The sequence below is a fragment of the Neocloeon triangulifer genome, unplaced genomic scaffold, assembly GCF_031216515.1.
Source record: "Neocloeon triangulifer isolate White Clay Creek 2 clone unplaced genomic scaffold, ASM3121651v1 ptg000001l, whole genome shotgun sequence".
NCBI classification, from domain to species: domain Eukaryota; kingdom Metazoa; phylum Arthropoda; class Insecta; order Ephemeroptera; family Baetidae; genus Neocloeon; species Neocloeon triangulifer.
Genome location: NW_026775544.1, coordinates 7,385,961 through 7,410,962, shown reverse-complemented (window position 1 = coordinate 7,410,962; position 25,002 = coordinate 7,385,961). Strand labels below are relative to the sequence as shown.

The 25,002-nt window shown below is 37.7% G+C and overlaps 6 protein-coding genes across 16 annotated transcripts; 3 read left to right on the top strand and 3 right to left on the bottom strand.

The window, feature by feature from the left end:
- Positions 1–527: 527 nt before the first annotated feature.
- Positions 528–3,529, top strand: LOC132196010 (acyloxyacyl hydrolase-like). 2 transcript variants are annotated; one of them, XM_059618381.1, is made up of 10 exons: positions 528–687; positions 778–931; positions 1,033–1,189; positions 1,256–1,388; positions 1,454–1,594; positions 1,657–2,049; positions 2,117–2,310; positions 2,363–2,654; positions 2,707–2,880; positions 2,932–3,529. In XM_059618381.1, the coding sequence occupies exons 2-10, from the start codon at positions 823–825 to the stop codon at positions 3,058–3,060; spliced, it is 1,722 nt and encodes a 573-aa protein (XP_059474364.1). In that variant the 5' UTR covers positions 528–687; positions 778–822; the 3' UTR covers positions 3,061–3,529. The 2 variants fall into 2 exon arrangements, with proteins under 2 accessions (XP_059474364.1, XP_059474359.1); XM_059618376.1 differs by having other exon boundaries at positions 529–687; positions 1,256–1,394.
- Positions 3,143–4,679, bottom strand: LOC132196023 (cytochrome c oxidase subunit 4 isoform 1, mitochondrial). Of its 2 annotated transcripts, none has more exons than XM_059618394.1 (3): positions 4,525–4,679; positions 3,614–4,007; positions 3,143–3,528 (listed from the first exon to the last, which is right to left on the bottom strand). In XM_059618394.1, the coding sequence occupies exons 2-3, from the start codon at positions 3,999–4,001 to the stop codon at positions 3,392–3,394; spliced, it is 525 nt and encodes a 174-aa protein (XP_059474377.1). In that variant the 5' UTR covers positions 4,002–4,007; positions 4,525–4,679; the 3' UTR covers positions 3,143–3,391. The 2 variants fall into 2 exon arrangements, with proteins under 2 accessions (XP_059474377.1, XP_059474382.1); XM_059618399.1 differs by having other exon boundaries at positions 4,448–4,577.
- A 344-nt stretch (positions 4,680–5,023) lies between these two features.
- On the top strand, positions 5,024–11,955 carry LOC132200949 (E3 ubiquitin-protein ligase COP1-like). Of its 5 annotated transcripts, none has more exons than XM_059626786.1 (10): positions 5,024–5,267; positions 5,481–5,596; positions 9,694–9,829; positions 9,968–10,171; positions 10,241–10,424; positions 10,481–10,627; positions 10,680–10,871; positions 10,922–11,071; positions 11,132–11,208; positions 11,273–11,955. In XM_059626786.1, exons 1-10 carry the CDS (start codon positions 5,172–5,174, stop codon positions 11,423–11,425), a joined length of 1,455 nt encoding a protein of 484 aa, XP_059482769.1. In that variant the 5' UTR covers positions 5,024–5,171; the 3' UTR covers positions 11,426–11,955. The 5 variants fall into 5 exon arrangements, with proteins under 5 accessions (XP_059482769.1, XP_059482762.1, XP_059482752.1 ...); XM_059626779.1 differs by having other exon boundaries at positions 9,694–9,851; positions 9,900–10,171; XM_059626794.1 differs by lacking the exons at positions 5,024–5,267; positions 5,481–5,596 and adding an exon at positions 7,817–8,018 and having other exon boundaries at positions 9,694–9,851; positions 9,900–10,171.
- On the bottom strand, positions 11,435–14,957 carry LOC132200971 (phosphatidylinositol 4-kinase type 2-alpha). Of its 2 annotated transcripts, none has more exons than XM_059626806.1 (8): positions 14,444–14,957; positions 13,821–13,939; positions 13,556–13,756; positions 13,331–13,462; positions 13,025–13,273; positions 12,676–12,900; positions 12,482–12,621; positions 11,435–12,428 (listed from the first exon to the last, which is right to left on the bottom strand). In XM_059626806.1, the coding sequence occupies exons 1-8, from the start codon at positions 14,781–14,783 to the stop codon at positions 12,329–12,331; spliced, it is 1,506 nt and encodes a 501-aa protein (XP_059482789.1). In that variant the 5' UTR covers positions 14,784–14,957; the 3' UTR covers positions 11,435–12,328. The 2 variants fall into 2 exon arrangements, with proteins under 2 accessions (XP_059482789.1, XP_059482798.1); XM_059626815.1 differs by having other exon boundaries at positions 12,676–12,897; positions 14,444–14,956.
- Positions 14,958–14,982: 25 nt separating this feature from the next.
- On the top strand, positions 14,983–16,176 carry LOC132200987 (uncharacterized). 3 transcript variants are annotated; one of them, XM_059626835.1, is made up of 4 exons: positions 14,983–15,197; positions 15,250–15,354; positions 15,490–15,691; positions 15,769–16,176. In XM_059626835.1, exons 2-4 carry the CDS (start codon positions 15,282–15,284, stop codon positions 15,935–15,937), a joined length of 444 nt encoding a protein of 147 aa, XP_059482818.1. In that variant the 5' UTR covers positions 14,983–15,197; positions 15,250–15,281; the 3' UTR covers positions 15,938–16,176. The 3 variants fall into 3 exon arrangements, with proteins under 3 accessions (XP_059482818.1, XP_059482810.1, XP_059482827.1); XM_059626827.1 differs by having other exon boundaries at positions 14,986–15,197; positions 15,273–15,354; XM_059626844.1 differs by having other exon boundaries at positions 15,015–15,058; positions 15,273–15,354.
- Positions 16,177–16,205: 29 nt separating this feature from the next.
- Positions 16,206–24,787, bottom strand: LOC132195780 (BCL2/adenovirus E1B 19 kDa protein-interacting protein 3). Of its 2 annotated transcripts, none has more exons than XM_059617992.1 (6): positions 24,625–24,787; positions 17,828–18,059; positions 17,686–17,767; positions 17,560–17,630; positions 17,341–17,496; positions 16,206–17,284 (listed from the first exon to the last, which is right to left on the bottom strand). In XM_059617992.1, exons 1-6 carry the CDS (start codon positions 24,668–24,670, stop codon positions 17,215–17,217), a joined length of 657 nt encoding a protein of 218 aa, XP_059473975.1. In that variant the 5' UTR covers positions 24,671–24,787; the 3' UTR covers positions 16,206–17,214. The 2 variants fall into 2 exon arrangements, with proteins under 2 accessions (XP_059473975.1, XP_059473983.1); XM_059618000.1 differs by having other exon boundaries at positions 17,828–18,047; positions 24,625–24,786.
- Positions 24,788–25,002: the final 215 nt, after the last annotated feature.

Sequence of the window (25,002 nt, the reverse complement as noted above, 5' to 3'; positions counted from 1 at the left end):
AATTATTATAAGACATTAACTGAACTAAAAAGGGATATTATTATTAAATACCGTTAAATACTTTTATAATTTTTATATTTTTTAATGCATAATACATATAGTAAATTCCAATTTATTTAATGCATGCCACATGCCCATTCACTTTTAATTGCATAACTCTTTATTTCATTTGCATGACAGGAATCCTCTCTTTTTGAGCATTAAAAGCAAACAAATTATTTTCATTGCGCAGTTGCCAAAAAATTCAACTTTATATGTGTTTGTCTTGTCGTGTATAAATGAATTATAGATCAAGTGATTAGAAATATAAATAGGTAGTATAAGGAATTCTAAAAATTTTAATTTTACAAAAGTGGAATTTTTTTTTTACATATAGCATAAATTTCGAGCCTTTTTGTATGGCCTTGGGTGGCGTCGGGCTTCGCATAATCGACGCTGAAAATTTCCCCTCGCGCCCACGCTATTTAAAATTTAAAGATTATAGCCAATCGGATTCTCCTATTGCTCCTGTCATCCCCACGTGATGTTGATTATTTTGTAAACATCTTTGGAGTGGAAAACATGGTTCGATGAGTTAAGAAATTATTATTTGTCGGCTAGTATCGGTAGTGAAGTAAATAAGAAGTGAGGAGGCCAGAGGGAGGCCACCCGGATTGATTCGTTTTATAACTTTCAATCCAATAAGAGGTAATATGAATGCATTTTTTTATAATACAAGATGTGATGTATAATAAGGTTGCTATGAAAAATACTTTTGAAATTCATTTCATTTTGAAGGTATCAACCACAACTGACAAGATTAAAAAATAATACTGAATTGCAATGCAAACTACAAATTTAAAAATAACCTTCTTTGTGATTTTCCTACCTTGGCTCTTATTGTTTGATGTCTCTGATGGACGAGGAATAAATGGAGGCCTTGATTGCGCAGGTTTGCCTTGTTTGTATTTTCAAATAATCTAAATAGAAACGAAAATTTAAAAATAATAAGTAATTTTTATCAAAACCAATTTTCATAATTTTTGTTTTCAGTTTGTACTGTGGTTCTTGGTCTCTCTATACAAGTTGCTCAAATTAATAACGAAACAATCGTCTCTGCGTCGACAAAACTCTGTTCCCTGCTGCCTTCAAAAGCTGCCTCAACTTGCATTAATATTGTTAATGAGATAGAGCCTGCTCTCCTCAGCAAGTACATAACTTATTATTAATATAAAGTTATTATTAAAGTGTGCTTTTTTAAAATTAATTTTTTAAGGGAACTGTTTGATGTAGTCACTCCAGACGTAATTTGCTATGGAGTTGGACTGTGCTACAAATCACCAGGGGAAAAGTACTGCCACCTTTTCCCTAAGCCAAATGTTTCTGGATTTCATAGTTCGGTGACAAAAGTGAAGGTTTTTTTTAAAAAAAAGTTGAATAATTTTTATTTTAAAATTAATATTTCTCATTGTAGGCTACGTTGAAATCAGAAAAACAGGGGTGGAACTTGTGCTCATTGCCTGGCATCAAGGATATCTGTGAAGACATAAATCGAAGCCTTGAGAGAATACAACCTGCCGTAGATGTTGATACTGATTGGTTCAGTACTGTGCAGGTTGTACAAGCAAAGTTGTTGAAAATACATCATTGATTGTGATACTTTATTTTATTTTTTAGTCCGCACGAGGTTCTTTTTGGCGAGGAAAGGACTGTGATGACACCGACACCGTCACTTACCCTGGTCGACAGCCGGTTCTTGGAGATGCTTTCCTGGACACAAACTGCAACGGCATCTTTGGCATTGATCCCAGCTCTGCGACAGCCTGGGAGACAATTCTATGCACAGGTGCCATTGGCCGAGGACTAATTTACATGGGTGATTCCGTGGGTGCGCATTTCCACTTCCCCGAAAGATGGATGGACCCTCTGCAAGTGGCGCAAATCAATCCATGGAAAATCCCAACTGAATTGGTGCAGAATGTAACTCAGTGGATTTTGAACGAAGGCGACTGGCCGCACTTGGGATTTGCCACTGGATATCAAAATAATACCCAACCTAGTCTTATTAAGGTGAACGGAATATCTTATATCATGTCGCTTAATATTTTATATCCAACATTTTTAATTTTCTTGGCAGGGCCCTGTAGATTCAATTTATCTTCGCATGCTTGCCTTAAACAGATGCAACCACCGTGATTATCAAAACCTGTCGAGAAATGGTGCAGCCACCAACACAGTACTTGCTTACATGCAGAGTGTAGCCAGAAACGCAACTAAGGACAGACCAGTCTTGTTCATTTACGGCCTATATGGAAACGATGTGTGCAATAAGTTAAATCAATTTATTTTTATCGAGGTAAAAATTTTACGATTGATATTATAGTGTCAAGGATACCGTGGCTAACATGACCACTCCAGAAGAGCTAAGGAAAAATGTGATGGAGGTACTGGAGTTTGTGGACACCGTTTTGCCAGAAGGCAGCCACGTTCTGGTGATCGGAATGGTAGACGCATCTTTCATCTACCCAGCGATGCATAAATTAATTCATCCCTTGGGAAGGCTCCACAATGATATCACCTACGAGAACCTCTACGATTGGTTTTCTTGCATGCAGATTGGCCCATGCAATGGTTGGATGACTGCAAATGAAACTCTCCGAGCAATAACCAGCAAGGTATTAGTCTTAAAAATAAGTCATGACAAATTTACACCCATTATTATTTTAGGCCTCAAAGCGACTGTCGAAAGAGTTGGAAAAACTTGCATCCTCTCAGACATTCAAGAACTTCAAACTGCACTATTTGGACAACCCCTTGGGTCAAGTCATGAAAGAGTGGGTGAGCCAAGGGCATGAGGTCTTCGAATTGATTGACCCGATTGACAGTCTTCACCCAAGCCAGGTAAAATATTTATAAAAAACTTAATAAGCATTAAAAAAATATTCTTATCAGATGGCTCAAACTTTAATAACAGACGTCCTATGGCGCAACATTATGGTAAAGTTCCCATACATTGTGGGGTCTGTAAACCCACAAAACAGCAGAATCCAAGAAATATTTGGGGATCAAGGTGGCCATTGATACTTCAGAAGTTGTGATAATTATTTTGCAGCAATAACTGTGCCAAAGATTATTAGCTTATTTAAATATGAATTAAAATAAGTTTCTTCCTTTGTTTTAAATTAATTAAGTGTTTATTTGAATGTAGTAACTACACTGCACCTCATTTTTTATTTTATTTACACAACAACTGTTCAACAAAGGGACAATAATGCATCGATTTTGGTGAAAGAAGTACGAGAACTTTGAACGGAATAGTGAAAATCTGTGGGCACCTGGGCCGATTTTGTTTTCCTGGGTGCTATTACATGGACTAATCCAACGGGTGGCAGAAGCATTCTGAAACGGCTGCTTATTCCTTCCACCTGTTGTTTTCGTAGTCGTATTTGGAGGTGAGGCCCTCAATGGGTTCAATTCTGAGGTCAATCATGCGCTGCAGCTGAGCCTGGACTCTATCTTCATCGAAGGTCACTGGCAGTGGCTTGTAGACTGAAAGATACAAAAAATGTAAATTAAAATGCAAGCTACTGTAACACAATAACAATAAAAACAAAGTTTCCATGATTTTCCGTACCAAACTTCTTCATGGCCATGTATACCCAGAGGGACAACGATGAGATGAGCAATGTAATACCAACAATACTCTTCCACTGGCCTGTGGGAGCCTTCATCTCGGCAAATGTCTGGCAGAAGCTAGCCCTGTACAGAGCCTTTTTCTCTTCAACGCTAAGTTTCTTCCAGTCGCCCTTCTCCTTCTCTCTCAATGCCAAGATGTCAGGGGTGTTCTCCAGGAAGCGGACTGCTGGCATGGGGAAGTCGACGCGGTCAGCATAGTTGATCTGGCCGTTGAAGCCATAGCCGACCACCTCCCGATTACCGGTCTTGGACACAACAGAACTCATGCATGCCTTCTGCAGTTTAGACGCCTGGCGCGCAGTCAAGCTCAGCAGTCGGTTTGCCATTTTCAGCTTAGAACAAAAATATAATTTTATTATTCAACAAAAAAATTTTTATGCAAAAATTTCACAATAATAAAAGGCTTGGTCTATTAAAAGAGGTATGTATAGGTAAGAGGTAATTTATCTTGCCCGGCGAGATCAATTCAGAAATTTGTACGATTGTTGTTCGATTTAATCCTTGTTATGAAAATCAATAGGCATTCTGGGCATAATGTTAAAAGATTGTCTTGGGAGGAAAAGTTCCTTAAAAATCGTCGTAATTACGTAAAATTTTACAGGCATGAAGAATAAATTTGGTAGTTAACATTTTTTTTTCTTAAATTTGATCGACAAGAGAGCTAAAAACATGCCGGCAGAGGTTTGCGGAGACAGTTGCAGAAGCACTGTCAAAGTGATCAAATGGCAATTTTACAAAATATTTACTGCTCTATAATAAGATGAAAACTTACACGAGCGGGATCAAGCAATTTAGATTAAAGCAACGCAGGAATTGGAAAGAAAGAAAAATTTAGCAATTTCCACTGACCTTCAGCTGCTATTGGGCCAAGATGGCGAAGGAACGATAGATGAGCCAGACACCGCTGGAGTCAAATGAAAACAATGAGGAAATTGTATTTATTTAAAAAATTGTAGCTAATTTTAATAGCATAAAAACTTAAAAATAACAATTTTAAGCTTATTGAAAGTTCTAAAGTTTAATATAGTGTATTTTATAATTTTTATATGCCAATAATTCCATTTGACTTCTGCACAAAATTATAAGAGGAGGGAGTTTTTTAAAAAGTTTGATAGGAAGTAAAAAATCTAAAATAATGAGAATATTGAGAATACTACACTACAATGAATCATCATCAAAATTCTTTTCTTGATGAGATAAAATATTTCATAGCATGGTGAAATATAAATTTTGAATTTTACTTTACGAAATGCATTTTTTTATTTCACTATTTTTCCATTTTGCTTTCTAGTACTCAAAATGAGCAGTAGGTGGCATTGTATGAGTGGAGTGAAAAAAAAACAAGTGAGATTCGACTCGGCCGACGTTCGCTGTCGCTGTCAAGAGTCGCTGTTCTCCTCTCCTCGCCCTTCGCGTTTCGGTGCATAATTTTGCATAGCTGGTTCGCTGACTGACGGCCTGCTGGCCGTGTGTGTACATGTACATTATCCTCTGTAATGGCACAGAAATTACTTATATTGCGCTCTTCGGCTCGGGCTTTCGGCGTCACTAGTGCAAGGTCATTCGGCACATCCACTCAGTTGAAACAGAAGGTGTTTATTGCCAAAAAATTTATTGCTCGCCTTTCAGACTGCAAATCGTTGCAGAAGCAGAACCGGTGCAAATTAATCTCGCTCATATAAACAAAATTTCAATCCATCTGTCTTGCCACCAATTCCATAGCGGACGTCGGTTGCAAGACGATGGCTTCTCTTATTATGTTAAGTATTTTATAAAATTTAATCTAAAATTTGATTTAATTTCAGAGCGGCCTGGTTTTGGGCTTGTACGCCGAAGACGAAAGTGGGCAGTCGATTCTTACTCCTGCAGGGAAGCGTTTCGACCAATCTGTCGATGGCCAACTGAGCAAATTGATCCAGAGGTTTGCTTGAACTCTCCCGCAATTTATGCAGAATACACAATAATTTTTAGATTTATTTTACAAATTATAACCAAAAATTGCCTTAATTTGATTATTTTTAGTTATGAGTTAGAACCAGTCAAAATAGCGGTATTGTGGTGTACAGAGTTTTTTTTTTCCAAATTCCAGATACATATAAATATATTTTAAGCGAAGTTTCTTTCCATTTTTGCGTGCTTTTTTGAAGCAATCAAATTTAAAATTGAAATCAATCCATGTCTCTCGCAATGCACGCGGCATCAAGTTTATTTTTCTTGATTTGTATTGATTTCTTTCTCGAACTTGATTGTTTCAGACACGCTTAAAAATGGAGGGACGATCTACAACACCGAATGCTTTGGTGGAAAAGTCGCCAGCGTTGTCTCGCGCTGGCTCGTCCACCTCGTTACGTTCGCGCGCGAGCAAACGACAGCATGGTGGATGCTCGTCTTTAAACGGCAGCCAAGGAAATTTGACGGCCACTGAACTCATGTGTCCAGTGTGCTTTGAGTTGCTGGAAGAAGCGCACATTACACGTTGTGGTCACACATTCTGCTACCGCTGCATTGCTAAAAGTCTCGAGTCAAGTGGCCGCTGTCCAAAATGTAGCTTCGTAGTTGGCGGAATCGACCAAGTATGACAAGTTTGAAATAATCCTTTATTTAGAGCTAACTTATGTCTTAAATACAGGTGTTCCCCAATTTTCTGCTCAATGACCTGGTGGCAAAGCACAAAGTGTCAGTGGCAGCTGCACAGGCCTCTGCAAGCGTTGGTGCGGACGAGACTGCGCTGAAAGAATTTGTGACCACGGAGTCACACCGGATGACCCTTCCAGACGTAAACGCCGTCTTGGAGCTGCTGAACCACAGAAAACAGCTGCTCGAAGCAGAAACGTGCGCTGCTCAAAATAGACTTTTAAATGAGTTCCTGCGAAATTTGCTGCAGCAAAAGGAAGAGCAGCTTGTGCGTCTTTCGAAGGAAGTGTCTCTAATCAAGAAGGATATTGGTGAAGTTGAAACAATACTTCGTGATGTCGAAGAGCAAGCGGGAAAACTGCCTAGGATGGATTCAGAAGAGGAATCTGACAACCCACAGCTCCCTAAGTTGGAATGTCCAACGCTCACAGCTAGAAGAAGACGCATGCATGCACATTTTGATGATTTTGTTCAATGCTACTTCACTTCCCGAGCCAAGGAACTGGTCTTCGGCGATGATGACACAAACTCCAATACTAAAGGATCAGGTATGCAAAGGAACTTAAATCTGTTTGAATGAAATTTTAAAAATCAATGTATTTTCTAGGCCTAGACCTATTCAGGGAGAATTTAGTCAAGTTTTCAAGATACAACGCCCTCAAACCAATTGCTTCTCTTAACTACTCAACTGGCCTGTACAATAACTCGACCATTGTCTCTAGTATTGAATTCGATAAGGATGACGAGTTGTTTGCCATTGCTGGTGTAACGAAACGCATCAAAGTCTTTGACTATGGCTCTGTAATCAGAGACGTTGTCGATCTGCACTACCCTTGTGTTGAGATGGTCTCCACTTCCAAAATCAGCTGCGTTTCTTGGAACGCATATCACAAAAGCACACTTGCCAGTTCTGACTATGAGGGCACAGTCACAGTATGGGATGCCTGCACTGGACAGAAAACAAAGACCTTCCAAGAACACGAAAAACGCTGCTGGTCAGTGGATTTCAACCACGTGGACACCAGACTGATTGCCTCCGGGTCTGATGATGCTAAGGTAAGGAATCACATAATTAATTTTAAGTTCATTGTTATAAAATAGGAGGAAGTTAATTAACCTTTTTTAATTTTCAGGTAAAGCTTTGGTCCTTGAACGTGGAGCACTCAATTTCATCACTTGAGGCCAAAGCAAACGTATGTTGCGTCAAATTCAACCCACGTTCTTCATGCCACTTGGCATTTGGCTCTGCAGACCATTGTGTCCATTATTATGACCTTCGCTCAACAAAGGAGCCACTGGCTTTGTTCAAAGGGCATCGAAAGGCTGTGTCATATGTCAAGTTTTTATCCAACGAAGAAATTGTGTCCGCTTCCACGGATAGTCAGCTCAAGATGTGGTCTATCACTAAACCCCACTGCTTGCGTTCCTTCACAGGCCACATCAATGAAAAGAATTTTGTAGGCCTTGCCACAGATGGAGACTATGTAGCTTGCGGCTCAGAAAACAATGCACTTTTTGTTTACTACAAAGGCCTAAGCAAGCAACTGTTCAGCTTCAGATTTGATGCCAGTCACGGCATATTAGACAAGGAGCGCAAAGAGGAAGACGCGGGAGAGTTTGTTTCTGCCGTCTGCTGGAAAAGGATGTCAAATGTTGTTGTGGCAGCCAACAGTCAGGGAATTATTAAGATTCTGGAACTTGTGTAAAAGGTTGCAGGTGTTTTCTTCATAATTTCTCATTGGTGCTTAAACCTGATTGAGAGTAGTTAACAATCTGGACCTGAAGATTGTGGTACCAGGAAATCATGTTTTCCCTCCTAAGCAATAGCCAATCAAAAAGCGAGTCCGATTTTCTCCAAATATTTTCTTTGGCTAGAAACTATTTAAAAGATTTTGAGTTTTGCGGCAATTTATTTTAAATTTTAAGACAGAGAAAGAAACTCCAAACTCATCATTTTTTGACGCTTTCATTATAAGTAGATTAACATGTGTGTTGTGAATGGCCTATGTGAGAAGCGGCTCGAGATGCTGAGAGCTGCTTCAGCCAAAAAAATAATCCCACCTCCCCTGCTTGACCTGTTGTAATTTGATAAGCTTCCAATTATGGAAGTAATCATTGAAGTAAACTCAAATATTGAAATTGTTATGATATCCGTTCCATATGATGCTTTAAAAATTTCAATTTTTTTTTTTTTAATTCAAACTTAGTTGCACAGCACTTGTCTTAATTGCATCCACTTGGATCACCTTTGTAAGTAGTTCATATAGACAGTTTGAGACCGATATGTAGAATATATAGATGATGTGAGAATTTTATTAAATTTGCGGAATACAAAGTTGTTTGAATAGCATTGAACAATTTGAACATCACAGCACTTATTATCATGTGGTGTCATGAAGTGTCCGATTCTGCCACATGAAAACAATGAACCATTATATTAAAAGAACCTCTTCGTAGCAACAGAATTTTTAGAGGCTGTTCTTGTGCATGCTACAAATAATGTCTTATTGTGCTCTTTGAATTGCGGGTATAAAGTCAAGTTCTGTCCAAATCAATAATTTAGGAGTTTTAGGATTTAAATTGTGAAATATTTCTTGGCTCTGTTAAATTTTCGGAAATGGAAACACAAAATAAGCAAAATCATATGAAGTCATATTATCTAGATACATAGCCACCATATATTAGAATCTTGATTACAATGACACAGTTTCACCTTGCTCGCACCACAATTCTTACAGTTGACCACAAAAATTAGCTCAAATGCAATTTTACAATTTTCTCTTAGGCCGTAGCTTAGGAAACCCATGCGCACACATCATTGCAAGCTTGGGAGTTAATTAGTTAAATAAGCAATGATGAAAGGTTGATTTTACTGTCCATTAAGACTTAATTTACTTGTTTTTGTGTTTCAAGATGAACTTGGATCAAGTTCTTGCACACTATTATAATTTTATAACTTTTCATGATTGCAGTGAAACGTTTTTGTAAACTATGTATATTTTCAACCGTGGAGTTTAAATAGAGAATTATGTTGAATGGGAAAACAAATTCTAAATCGAGCGGCATAATAAAGATTTATTTGATATGTATAGAACTGAAACTGATATTATTAAAAATCTTTAATGTCATTCCACGTATATCAATGTGCCAAAATAAACACGGAGAAGGCAACATTAAATGTGAAATAGCTATTGAAAAATGTTTTCTGTGTTATTTGGTGTAAATCTCATTTTATGAACTGCAATAAAATGTTTAAAAGAGATTCTTTTCCTTCTTGCGTCAATTTTCCTTTTTCTAAAGTATATTTTAACATTATTTACGTTTTACGTAACAGTTTGATGCCAGTAATTATAAATAAAGCTAAAATATTTTTTTACCATCCAGCTCAGGGCCTGTTCTAAAGAAGGGAAAAACTCGAGTTTTCTTCGGCCTTCCTGGTTACTCCGCGGTTGCTGTTGCTGGCCTTGGCAAAAAGGGACTTGGCTACAATGATCAAGAAAACATCAATGAAGGACTAGAAGCTGTGAGAGCTGCAGCCTCTGGTAAGAAATATCAACTAAAAATCAACATCATACTAATTTATTGCACAGCTGGTTGCAGGTCCCTTCAGGAGTTGGAAGTGGCAAAAATCGAAGTTGACAGTTTCGGTGATGCGGAGGCTGCAGCAGAAGGCGCCAATTTGGGGGTATGGAAGTACCAAGGCCCAAAGAGCAAGAAAGCAAAGCCGCTGCCTGTTATCGAACCTTTTGAAAAGTCTGGCACTAACTGGAGCAACGGAGTTGCAAAAGCAGATGCCCAAAATTTTGCTAGAAGACTGATGGACACCCCAGCTAATTTAATGACTCCAACTATTTTTGCACAAGTTGATCTTACACTACTATAATAATAATATATATACTCATAAATACTTTGAAACCTTCTCTGCTATCAGGAGGCCGCATCTGTGTTGTCCAAAGTTAATGTTGAAGTGGAAATTCATGATCAAAAGTGGGCTGAGGAGAAAAAGATGGGGTCTTTTCTTAGCGTGACCAGAGGGTCAGACGAGCCACCACGCTTTTTGGAGATGTCTTACTTTGGAGCAAGCAACAGCCTCAGCAAACCTGTAGTGCTTGTTGGTAAATTATTTATATTTATGTTTTTCCAATTATCCTTTAGTGATTTATGTTAAAAGGGAAGGGAGTGACTTTTGACACTGGAGGAATCAGTCTGAAACCGCCTGGAAAAATGGACGAGATGAGAGCAGACATGGGTGGTGCAGCCTGTGTAGTGGCCACTTTAAAGGCAGCAGCGACGTTGAAAATTCCCATAAATATCAAAGGCAATTACGCAAAAAATCATTAATAATTTTTCACAACAACATTCAAGTGCAGGTCTTGTTCCTCTGTGTGAAAATATGCCAAGTGGAAGAGCAACAAAACCAGGCGATGTAGTCACAGCAATGAACGGCAAAACTATTCAAATCGACAACACAGATGCTGAGGGAAGACTTATTTTAGCCGATGCACTGTGGTATGCTGCCCAAAGCCCAAATAGAGTAATTGTTGACATGGCTACCCTCACTGGTAAAATATTAAGTTTGGTCAAAGTATGCAATTTTCATAAAACTTTTTAGGAGCAATGACTGTTTGTCTTGGACAGGCAGCTGCAGGGGTGTTTTCGAATTCAAATGAAATGTGGGAAGAACTCCAAAAAGCAAGTTGCCAAACAGGCGACCGTGTTTGGAGATTCCCTCTGTGGAATTTCTATACTAAGCAAATATCAGGTAATACAATTAAAGAATATAGTTCCGATTCTTTACCTAATTATCTGACTTGTATTACAGAAATCCCTGGAGCCGATTTGAATAACATTGGGAAGGGTCCTGGAGGTGGTTCTTGCACTGCTGCTGCCTTTTTAAAGGTGATTAGTGACATTATTCCTTTTAAAATTTAAATCCAGCACAAAATTTTGAATAACCTTTTAGGAGTTTGTTGGGGATTCTGTGTGGATGCATCTTGATATCGCAAGTGTCATGTCGTCATCTGGATCAGAAGTTCCTTACATAAGCAAAGGAATGGCAGGAAGACCAGTCAGAACTTTGATTCAATTTTTGGCCCAACTAGGTGGCAGTAAATGAAAGCTCAAATTATCTGCCAATATGATAGTTAAGTTTATTTAAGTTCACAATAATTCAGCATTTTATATGTATGGGTGCTTTTAAGTCCGCAGTCATTACTGCACAAAAATCAATCATTTATTTCCCATAATGAAACAAAGTTTGTTCAGTTAATAATACCTATTTTAAGCGCAATGACTGTGTAACGAGTGGACTTTTGAAATTAACCATCGTAGACTTGAAATTTGCATAGAAAATGTCATCTTGCATTTTAGCATTGGAAATTTATTTAACAAGCAAGTTGCTGAGCTAGTTATATACAAAATTATAGCTAAAATGCATAAAAATTATAAATTATCACATGATAACTTTTCAGGTAGGGGAGGGGATTGTGAGATAAATTTTTGACTGTGCAATTAACTTTTCTTTTCAGTGAGTGTAGTTTGAGTTTATGCCCCACTTTGTCATCGCCTACATTATGTTTAGTTGAGCTCAGATTTTAGTGCCAAAGTTATTAGTTCAATTTCTCCACAATAAATTTTTAATCCCAACTCAACTTGTATTGATGCAACCCCAAAAATTCTTAACATTATGTGCTGGGCTGACTAGCAAATAAATGGTCTAGAAAAACATGCAAAGCAAATAATGGCTACAAATTGAACAAAAAATCATATAGGCAAAATGGGCAAAATCTACGAAAGGGCACAAATCAGCTACCTCTTTTGATTGAGAGAGCTGGTTACAAATTTTGGGACAATTGGGCTACAAGATCACAGTCTCTTGTGTGGCGCATAGTACACAAAACACAATGCTCATAGTTGATATAATAAATCACAATTAAAAGCCTAAAACCGATCATATTTACAGCGTTGACTTTTAGTATAAATTGAAGTTTGTCTGGGCACTGAATGAACTGGCCAAGTGTTAGCACCATGAGAAAATTGGATTCCTCTTTTGGAACTTCTGGGTGAATTGGTTGCTGAAGTCTCTGAAACGAGTTGTTGTTCCCACGTGGCCTTTAGATCTGAATGGGAAAAATGATATAACAAAAACAAAAACTTGCTTCATGACAAATACCTTTCCACAATGACTGCTGGCATTTGCACCAACTGCACAGGACTCTTTCCATCTTTCAGAGCCTGTGTCAAGTTGAGGATTTGGCCTCTCATCACTGACATTTGCTTCTCAAAAAGATGTCGATCGAAGCCTTTATCTTGCTGCAATTGAATTCTCAAATAATTTTAATTTAAAAAAAATCCACTGAAAGCAACCTTGAACAGAATAAAGAGGTCGTCGCAGAGGTCCTGGACAAAATTGAGGTCAGAGAGTAAAGGCAGGACGAGCTCACGTGTTTCGGCACTGAAGGGCACTTTGGCCTGAGGCAACCATGCCCAGTGATAAGGATAGGCACGCCACGAGTCCGGGTGCTTGAATGGAAAAGCCAAGCCATTGTCTATGGCTGCGATCAGGATTTGCTGACTTCCAGACCAACTCTGCTAAACAAAATTCAAAATAATATAATTAAAAATTCATAATTTTTAACTTGTATTATATTTTTTAAACAATAATATTTATAAGTTTTCTGGTATCCATAACTTGATAGAGGAAAGAAATAATTACCGTTGTTTCTCGCATTTCCCCTGGTTGGGTTTGCACTTGTCCATTCTTTGTCGTAGGGGAGTCATATCTGATGAGCCAGTTGTCATTTCCACGGTCCGTGTTCCTGATAATGTAATCAAGAACGACCAGCCGTTCAAACTGTAATTGGAATTGACGTTGGACATCCACGTTTGGTGGCTCACTTTCAAAGCGCCTCAGCCAGAAGTCGGCATCCTTGTAGCCATCAACAAACAATTGGAATGAACCCACCTGTTGGATAATATTCAATGATAAATTTTGATCTACTTTCCAATTTAATCAACCGACCTTTGGCCTCAGACCAATTCGGTGGAAGTGGCGACCAACATTGGGGAAATGCTTGTCAATGTTGCGCTTCACTTTAGCTTTTTGACGGTCAATTCGAGAATAGTTGAAAGTTTCGCTAACCAATTTCACTACCTAAACAATGAATAAAAAGCGGTTGATTATTCTACTTCAAAGTAACCGATCATTATTATTAACATGCATTTGAAAGTCTACTTAAGAAATTACCTTTGTAGTTGGTACAACTTTGAGGCCAAGCTTTGTGTCGACAAGGCTAGCTCCAGCCTCGGACAGATAACCCTGATTAGGAATAAGACACGATCGGCCAAAGCAGCAGGGACAGCACAATTTGTGCATCCACTTGGTCCACTTTGGGTTCAGACGGCCATAAGGCTCCTCATCTTTTGGCTTGAACACTCCCACAATTTTCTAAAATAGGTGGGATTAAATTTATGCTTTAAAATATCATACAAAAAGTATTTAATGCTCTCACCCCTTCAACATTTTTAACAAAGTAACTTCCACTTGAGCCCTGATAAATCCGCTCAGGCAGAACGCCCCTATCCATGGCATTTTCAGTATTTTTTAATAGTTCCGAAAAAACTGGGTCATCTGTAAGAAAAGATTAAAAAAATTTCCTATTTTAATAAAATTTCAATCGAAAAAGGTATATTATCAAAAATAAATTCAGTAAGTCAAATATTATAATATTGAAACCGTTAATTTATGTTAATTTTAATTAAATACATAGTGATTGCAATTTGGAAAGTTTTTATTAAGCAATCAAGCAAGTAATAGTTTCAAGGCTGCTATAATCATTGATCCGCAGTAATTATAACCGATAGATCAAGCTACTGCAAAAAAGCCAATTTAGAAAACAAATCATTTGCATTGCTAATTTAATTATTGGATTTGAAATTATGATTTTAATTTTATATTAAGACATTATAAAGTATTTTAATAAATAAAGGCATTTAATTGACTAGAGCAAACTCCTTATAAAAATTCCTCCTTTTTTAATTTTTGCTTTGGAAATTGAAAGTATGTAGTAGTGAAATATGTTGTTATCTAGTGTGTTTGATTTTTATAATTGGAACACTTGAATCTCAGCAGTACCCGGAAAATGGTTGAATGTGATGTCCGACTCGGTTCGTCCGAGCAGGGGCTGCGATTCCCTAGTGTGCCTCGAAGGCGAGTCCATAGTCGTCTGGAGGCCGTTGTTGCCGTTGAAGGCCACAGACGGTACTCCTGCTTCTGGCCCTACCTCCTCGTCGACCGAGCTCGAGGAGGAGAGCAGTCGTCGGCCCGAAATGGTTTCGTCCGGGCGGCAGTTGTTGTCTACGCAGGCCGGGTCTGTCCGGCCAGGACTGCTGATGGCGCGTCCCGAGGGAGGCGACGAGGCTGATGTCGAAGCTTTCTGCGAGTCCTCGGCGGGCGAGCAGCGGCCCTCACTCATTCAGCGCCTCGCGACTTGCTCGTGGCCAGCGCTTGAAAGAGCCCTTGCTAGGCCCCACTTGTTTGCAGACGTTGGAAAATGTGCGGGTTTCTGCGACGTAGAATGCAGACTTGACGAGCAGTTTATTATCTCCCTTCGTCTTTCACCTGCCAGCCATCACGTGAATCATATGGGAATTATGGGACAGGGGCAACAGGGAGGGGCAGAGGTGGGGGTGTGCCTCGCTCCGTTCAGTCAGTGGCGCTAAATTCAATCTCGTTTCTTTTTCATGAAATGTAAACATTTTCGCAAAATTATGTTTGCTTGATAATATGTCAACTTTTTTCTTTTCTGCTGTTTCCCTAAATAATTAAAAGGAATTTTAGCATATTGGAAACACTTTACTCTGACAGCATCATGGAACGTCATCCTGTGGTGAATTTGAATTTATTTACAATCTATGTATTCACGTCTCATCATAATTTAGAATTTATTATTTATATTTTTCAGAGGCTTGAAATGAATAAGCACGGCTGCAGCAGCTCAAAGAAAATTGATCAGGCATTGATCTTGTACATGTATCTTTGTGAGGGTATGTATTTAATTATGATTGAACTGTATCATTAAAAATTTTAATGTCATTTATGCTTATACCACACACACAAAATGGTTTTAACTTTTTATTTTTATAAAGCAATGTAATTACAAAAAAAAATTATTTTTCTAGAAATGCGAGCCTGGGAAATTACGCATAGCTATTCTCCTGACCATGATCTCATTTACATTAGTGCAAAGCTTCAGGAATCATCTAATTTCAACGTCTTTGTTCCGGTGGACTTGAACGCAGATGTTTCACCTCAAACTCTGTGCGCGTTGCAAAATGAATTAGGTGATGTCTCAGAAGGTGATCTGAATCATTCTAAAAGAAGGTAAAAATTGAAATAAAATAATAAAGGAATTTAAAAAAATTAATAATCATTCTAATTTTTGTGTTGTTTATTTGCAGTCTGAAATTAGCTTTCATCGGTTCAGATTCCACAGTTCTGATCCATGATATGATCCAAGGAGTTGCTCCTTACGTTCCGAGGGAGAGAAAAAAAGTGGATCCGGAAACTTTACTAGCGCCTGCTGTTTTACGTTATATAAATGAGCAGGAGGAATCCATAGACGAGTAATGAGTGAACTTTTCGGAAGTATTAACACGCTGTATTAAAATTTGTACCTCAGATTGTGGGAATCTAACGCCCAGATGTGATCATACTAATTAGTAATTAGCTGTAATTATTATGCTGAAGACAGGCTTTTTGTATTGATTTAAAAAAAAATGAGAATGCATATCCGTGGGCTTCTAAAATTATCTGCATAAAATGTTTCTTGAAGTAAAAAATAAAATAAATTTTTTTTTAATACTAGAGGGAATGTGTTTAATTAAGAAACGACCAAACTTTTTATACGTGATTTTATTTCTATAATTCTATACAAAGCTTGAAATAGTGATTATTCAATGCAATAGAGTCAGCAAATTACAAAAAAAGCTTAATAAAACATTGGTCAAAGTGTGCATTTGACAGGTAAATCTAAAAGTGACTAAGAGTTGTTAATCTCTAACAATTATTTCTCAGTTAGACAAAGTTAAAAAAGAGAACCATTTCATTGTAAATGGACAAAAGCTTACATTTTATAAATTTTTGGCTCTAGAATAGAAATATATAAACCAAGCCTCAATATTCAGATGAGTATGTTTACATGATAAAACAGCGAGTGGAATGTTTCTATAATTTTTCTGACTCACCGAAGTTTTGATAATAATGTAGTTTGCCAAATAAGACAGTGACTATTCAAAAAATTTCTAAGATGCTATGCAAGCAGTAACAAAAACATTTTCACTTTCTGACAAGTGCGGTTTTCAATTAGAAAAAGGGTCAGTCTGTGTGATTCGGCTGCAGTTTTTTACTCCCATCCCACCCACGCCTTCAGGCATTGACACTTGTACATTATGGATTTCAAATCACAATTAACCATGAAATTTGGAGACATCTACACAGTTTTCATTTGAAGAAAAGAATTTGTCGAGAACAATTCAAATCTTACGCCTACAAACACTTATGAATGCAGCTCAACTACATTATGCGTTTAATTGCATAAGAAAAGCTTTGAACAGGGGTAGAAGATACAATATACAAAATTCACTGCTGGCTAATGGTATCAAAATAATTTATAAAAATTTGCATATTTCTTGGCATCATGATTGAAAAATTAATCAAATACATAGACAATTTGATTTAACTATTGGTTCTTTCGGTTCCTATTTCAATAAATTATTATCATTCTAATTATCAAAGCAGTTTTGTGAAATTTAAACTACTAATCGGAAAATCCCTATACCAGAGATGTCTGAGGTCACAGAAAGATGAGAGCTCCTTAATGAGGTCAAAGTTGAGTGATCGGTAAATTAATCTACTGACAAGGGCAAAATCGTCAAGCCTCCCTCGATTGCTGGGGCTCTTTTGCAGATCCAAACGCTGGAAACAAACAATGTAAGCAATTTACAGAAAATTCAAAGCTATCGGTAAGTTACCCAATGCCGGTGCCAAGGAGGAATGAGATAACATTTGTCAATACCAGGGTGTACAACACTTCACGTGAAAACAGTGATGTTTTGCCAACTTTTGCATGCCTAATGCTGTACGAGCGACGGACCAGTGGAGGTGTAGGGTGTCTAAATTTCCACTCCCTTCAAAGAACATTGAATCAAGGTTAGGCTCATATATTTGGAACACTTTCGAGTTAAACTCACTTTGGAGGTGTCTGGTCAGGTCGGCTGCTCCAGTCCCACACCCAGTCGGTACTCTTTGCTTCCTCTAGTTCCTAAAAAAAAAATATAATCTAAAAAACAGAAAACAAAATAAATAAAAATACCAACCTGATTTATGTAATATCGGCTGTGGAGCTGATCCTCATCACTTGATAATTCATTATTGGGGCTATTGGGAGGCGATTTTGGACTGAAATTTTTCAGAAGAAATTTTAATTTTGAACATACAGTTTTCTAAGCAAGGACTCACCTGCCCCTGGGGGATCCTTTTCGGGACGAAGCAATAGACACCCTGGCTGAGCTCTGGTTGCTCTCTCGCTGCGCTTCACGCAACAGACGCAGGTACTCTGCGTCAGCGCACAGAGGCGACGGAGCCATCAGAGGGGTCGGAGTTCCTCGTTCGCCAATGGCAGGCAGCTGCTGCGGCACCGTGGTTGAGGTGCTCGACACATCCAGCTGCACCCATGACTCTGCAACACCAGCTATTTATCATTAGAAAAACAATGGTGTTGCAACTCATATTGAAAAAAAATCTGCAAATTTTAGTGGAAAGTAAGAGAGTACACAAAAAAAGTATAACAAAAATTGTAATTTTAAATTAAGATTTTTTTATATTATTACTTCATTCTATTTTGAGGATCTAGCAAGATTTTTATAATCTCTTCCCTTTATTTAAATATATGCTGATTTCTTTTTTAACTAATGTTTATTCTTCATTTTTACTTTAAGGCTTCAATGATTGTTCACAATTTCTAAAAAAAGCTCATGGAACTCAAACCAATAACAGAAAATTGGCCAACAACCAATGGTTTGTTAACTGAGTATTTTAATTATGAACGCCTCTGGTATTTCAAGCAGAGGGTTGGGTTATTTATTTCTTCTATAGTTTTCTTTCTTTCTTGCAAACAAAAAGCCCACTCGCTCATCCTGTCTTATTTGCCGCTGGAGCTGACAGACACTTTTCAGCTGTGTAAAATTGCAACACTTGAAGACGGAGAGCCAAAGAGAAAAAATCTTTCGTCAAGCGATATGCACATGAGAATAAAGCGGCGTCGGCTGTGAGACACCCTTCCAACTCATTCCCTCTCATTCATCCTGCCATGGGCCAGCAATCTGTGGATTTATGGTTGCCACCGAGGGCGTTAACCTTTTCATATGGTAATTTAGTTCAGCAGAGGAACACACACTGCGGCACTTGGTACATGCAAGGATATTTTTTTACTTGGTCGTTTGCTGAATTAAATTCTAAAATTAACCTACTGTGGTTGGGAGTATTTCCGACAAGCATTGATTCGCTTCTCTTATCTTTATTTTGTTTTATTTTAAGTATTCAAATTTCAAATACAACTTTTCTTTTTCACTTACTTAGGAACAAAAACATGGAGTAAAAATAATTTAAACATAATTTAATTTTTAATTTTAGTTTGACTCTAAAAGGCAAGAAATTATTGTCCTATACCACGCTTTCCAGTGCATTAGATCATCTCGCTATTGAGCAATAAAAATCAAGACTAGAAAGAAATATGATACCTGACAGGAGCGTTGAATTGCAGAAATGAAGACGCACAGAGATCTTCTAATTAATATATGCAAAGAAAATGTATACACTGACACAAAGAGTGTCTGCTTATTGCGATATAAATTATTCATTATTTATGCATTGATAAAGCTTGGTCTCACGACTTTTTCTTACAATCAGGACAAGTTGGTAATAAAATCAAAGCCATAGAAACTCGTATTACAAAAACAACTTTAAAAAATATAAATTTAATTTTAAAGCACTTGTATCAAAAATTAAAGACAAAATTTATAGTAATTTTGTAACAACAAATTTTACAAAATCCATGGCCGCAATTAATGCGACAAATGTTCGAGCCGCGACTGTGTTTGTAATTACGACGAGAGCAGGTAAACAAACGCGGAAGCCGTTCCTCCTTGTTTGTGCGATTCTGAGCTTGCAAACGAACAACCTTGAGTGGCTCAATGGCCGGGACGGCGGCGCAATTGTCGAGACCTTGGCCTTGCCGTAGGGGTGAAAAGGGTGTCGCTTAAATTTCAATTACGCATTTTGGACTTTGGCGCCAGGCCACCGAATTTCCTCGGCAAAAGCATGCATTTGGCACGAGTCGATCGCACGATAAAAGGCCAAGTGTCAGAAAGACAAAGCGAACAATAATTGCCGCGTCTGCGGTTGAAAGAAATTTAAACCCCACAAGCTATTTTTCATTTGCTCTCTAAATGCAAAAGCTGTGGAAAATATTTGCGGCGATAGTCATAACATGCATCGCAGGTATTTCCAGCTAAATTTAGCACGTTTCTCGCAAGTCCGTTCGCACTTTTTGCGCCACTCGTCGCGCGCGGCAACGAACTTTCCTCGTCGTTGCTGCGGTGGTTTGATAACACGGGCTGTCAAGAGGGAGATAAAGAAGGCAAAAATGGGGTTTTGTTTCAGTCACGCGAGCAAAGCAATCAATGCGACTTGAACTCCATCGGAAATTCCCAAAATAGATAATGCTTTTATAAAAAGAATAATTTCACAAGGGATGGATGCAACAGGTTTTTGCGTCGTTTCTATAAAGAGACAAGTAATAATAAATCGATGGTTGCTGGAGAACACGCCGAGTTGCAGATTCATTTCAAGAACTGCGCAATTCCGCACACCTACGCAGAATATTTATTCTGACCTCTGCCAAATGAAGCTCAATCTAAATTAATTTTAAAATTTAAAATTTAAAAAATGAAATGCCAAAATTGTTAAGTTTAAAGTTAAGAAAAGGGGAACAAATTGTAAATAAGCAGATTTTTTTAGACTGGTTGATTTTACAAAACTTAAAAACTTGTCCATCCAATTTTATTTTTAGTGCCTAATCGTGACGTCAAACCGCAATACTTGAAGCAAAATTTTTTCAGTTCCGGCATGCAAGCAAGTTGTTTAATGAGTATGTTGTTGGCAAGCGAATTTTTTAGTAACTCGAACTAGCCAAGTAAAAATGAGATAAGACTACCTATTGTTAACAAGAGTAGATGGATTTTTAATCCTGCTTGATTTGATATTTTACAGCTAGCAAGATAAAAAAAAATGCTGTCAGTAACTACGAGTAAAATTTAATTTGGTGAAATTCGCTTTACTTCAAAGAGATTCTGTCCTCCTTCAAAGAGGCGCCTTTTATTTTCATTAGCTAAAGAAAGACTGACACACAAATGTTAGCACCACCACCTGCTTGCCAATCGAATGCAGTAAGGCTACCTTTTCGCGACGCCACACTCTTTTGCGTCACTAATTAATTCACAGATGTGGGTCAAAAAACCTCTTCAATGCTAGAACCGAATTAAATTTGATTATTAAAGCGAACGTTAATAGTTGAACAAACTTGAAACTAAAATAATTGTGCCCCCAATAATCTGCTTCTTTGTGACGAATCTCAAGGTTATATTGGAAAGTAAAATCGCGAGAAAATAAAATTTATATAAAGCTTCATATCAGTCTTAAGTTTAAATTAAAATTTCCTACAGGCACTTGAAGAAATTTATCACGTCTTTACGGCTAAGAATAGCTACAGATTTTACGTTATGAGAAAAATAACCACACAAAAAAGGTCCACTGATTTCTACAAAAAAGTGCAACCGATCAGCTGAGGTGGCGTCTTTTTCTGTTTTGTTTTTCTTCAGGCGCACACACACATGACTCATTTTGATGTTTACTAACAGAGACGGTACGCACCTTAGTTGCAAGAATTGTGCCTCATGCAGGTGTGATTTCTTTGATAAGGCGCTAAACAACTCATTTAGTAAGCGATAATTGAGCGTGGATAACAAATCTCCGAATTGATCGCTTCTTTCCACAAGTTTATAACGAGCTCAAGCCTCATGCACATAACTGTATAGGCGGCGATGATGCTACAAAAATAGTCGCTATTTATGGAATGAACGCGTCGACGTGCTTCTGCTTAGCAACAAATTGAATTTATCCCAAGAAAGAAACAGCTTCGGCTCATTTGTGGCGATAAAACACAGCCGCCGCGCGATTTTCAATTGCGTGCTTTGCCTGGTTAATCGCAGACGCGGCAAACAAGTTTGGCTTGAGATGGCGCAGAATAATATAATATGGAAACGGTTTGTTTCTCTTTATGGAAAAGGAATTTAGCATCTTTCTGCGCCACTAACAATGACCGCTAAATTCATTGAATCCTGTTCTATAGGTAAGAGGTCCGTTAGAAGACAGGAAAAACTACAAAAAATTAATTTAATCAATTAATTAAACAATTAATTAATGTAGTGTCTGAGATGTAATGCAGTAAAAATAAATAAATTTAAAAACATTTAATAGTTACGTCACCTACATAAAAATAAAATAAAATTCAGTATGACAGACACAAATATTTTATTTTCCTTCAAATGCGTTTATTTTTTATATCATTTTCACCAAACTTATGCAACTAAGTAAGTTACATAATCCTACGTTGACTACTAATCGTTTTTAGAGAAGTTTTTATCAGCTCATTTTACTGATTGTTGGAAGGAAAACATCAAGAAAACATTATTCAAGTGCACTTGGAGGCTGTTTTGACGTTTTGAGTGACGCAAACGGCTCGAGTGCTGCTTCCACGCGCAGCAGATGAAAATTTCCACCCCAATATTCATGCACTCACTAACTTAGTCAGCTTCATTTATACCCAAAGAAACACCCAACAAAAACGAAGCCGTAATTTCCCTTCGGGACAAAATGTGGCGTAAAATATCTGTGGCGCGTGGTGACGCCGTTTCTATAGATACTAATCAGGCAGGGGGAGAAGAACAAACGTCACTCTTTGGGACATCTTCCGATTTCTCTGGCGCAGCTTCATTATTATTTGCTGCTTGACTCATCGCACAAGTAATTAGCGTTGGAGTGCGATCATAATAATAAATATTTTGCCGCCGCTAAGCAAACTTTTGATTAATCATTAATAGCAATTATTTATGTTTTTTTCCGGTTTATTCTAGACAATTCAAAATTGACTTTAATAGATCAAAATGAGACTTGCTTTCAAAATTAAAAAAAGAAAAGAAATTAGTTGACAAATGAAAAATCAGGGCTTTCAGTGGAAAGGTTGTTTGAAAAAGCAGCTGAACCGAAAAAAAAGTTTCAACAAACTTCTTAGGTAGGAAATTTCCGGTTCATCGTTATGAGAAATTTTAAAAAGTGTTCAGGCTCTCTTAATTTTACTTCGTAAAATAAACCAGAAAATTTCACCTCCCTTCTTAAAAACAATGAAATAAAATTTTGAACAATTTTTATCAGCTTTTTGTCTAGATAACTTGTCTTCTCAGTTCTCACGTCAGAATTATTGCATGTAGCGTAAAAATTAAATGAATCATTGTACTATCAAATTTTAAGATACCAGGGAATATTTAGCTAATGCTTTTGCTTAAAAAATAATATCAATTATTCTAGAATGTTTCTGCGATGGCCACGAGCCAGTAAACAAGGAAATTTACAATCGCTATAGCAGCAGAGGCCACTTTTCACAAAACTGGTCGCTTAAATCTTTTTTATTTGCTGAGTAAGTCTCTCTCCCTGTAGTTTGTTATTTACAGAGTGAGTTGGTGCTAATGAACTTGGCCTCTCGCTCGCTCATTATTTGCATCTGTTTGCAAATGCTGTGATCGTTTTTACTCATAGTTTTGAACTCAAGTTATATCTGGTTTTAAAATGCAGGAAAAGTGAAAGAATCACAAACTAATAGCATTTATTTCTCCAAGAGAAAATCCCAAGATGCCAGCGAAATTCAATTACGCATGCATTATTTTCTATCTCCATAGAGGTCTTTGCGGAGCGTGCAAGCAGTTTTCCATGCGTCAATCACAGTCAACGCATAATTAGATTTTCTTTTGAAACAGGAATTTCTTCAACTAATTAAATAAAAAAGGAAAGTAATCCTTTTATGGTCAGTTTTTATTACTATTTTTGTAGTTTTAAATAATTTTCTTTGCTTGAAGTAAGAAGGGAATGAACAAAAATATCAAATACTGAAAAAAACGAGCTATAATTTTCACAAATTTCTTTAGTCTGCTTTTTGGGCTTTTTCCCACGATTTTTGCTACTGACCCTGGTTGATACAAACAAGAAGTTGTGTTTCCTCTCACAAAAAAATGTGATGGGTTAGTTGAAGCAGCACGACCGGATCACGTGAAATGCTGCAAACTCAAGGTCGGGCGCAATAATTTTGCCGGGCTTAGTTTTATTTTCAACCACGAAGTCGCGTTCATTTTATTTTTTATTTCATTGACGTGAAATATAATACCAGCTAAGAGAAACAACCGGACGAAGGGCAGAAATTCAAGCCCGACTTCAAATTTCAGCACACAACAAGCTTACTGTTGGACGAATGCACGAATGCATTATGAGAATTGATTTAAGCGTTGCCAAAGTTTTACTGCAGGCGGAGGAAATAAATATAACTCTGTTTTCATGTTTTCTTATCTTCTGCCTCTGCCACCTGCGTGGGGGTTAGAACGCAAAAACAGTTGCGTTGCAAAGAGGTCAATTGTTTACAAACTGTCGTCAAGAATATAAAATACATTCCTGTAGCCTATTTTTTACTAAAACACTAAACGCTTTCAAAAATGTTGAAATTTATTTTCTTTAGTCGGTGTTTTTATTAAGAAATTTTTCATAGGCTGGGTTTTAATAAATTACTCCTACGTATCGATCGACCTAACTCGCCTAACATAATCTCGCCCAGTCGAAATTCTGAGAAAATTGCAAAACGAAGCGCAAGCATAACAGAACCTTTCACTTTTTATGAGTTCATCGTACCCATAACTCACAAGTCCCAGGCGAAGTGTAATGTTGTGAATAAAATGCAGGAATTCGTCAAAACACTTTGTATCAATAAGAAAATTGCTTATTTTGACATATCATTTCAGTCGAATTGATTTTGGGCAAGCGCGACGGAGCACGTAGGCGCTCAACAACAAGTGCGTCGCAATGTAAACAATGGCGTTTTGACAGCTCGTGTGCTCCGTGTTTTCGGGCCGTGGGGCTAAAACGCTCAAAGAATTTACCTCCGAGGATGTCGACGAGTTTGGCGGGCGGCGTCGAAGTCATCATTTCCCGTTGGAAAGACACACTCTGGCCAAAACAGTCAACTTTTCGCACTTACAACTCGGGCCTTCAGCGATGAAGTGTCGCCCCAGCCGCGGCCCTTTTGTTGTGACTGCAGCCGAGAAACGTCAACAAAGTCACGTCAGCCAAGACGGCCAATCGGCGTGCGCCGAGACTCAAGCTGCGTCTACAAAGTTTTTAATCGAACCACAAAATTGCGTCCATAATTTCAATATTGGAAAAAATGTAAACTTGTTACTAATATTTTCATTATGTTTCAAAGAAATCAAACAATTATTGTCATAATGTTTTTCTAAATTGTACTTCACATAAATAGT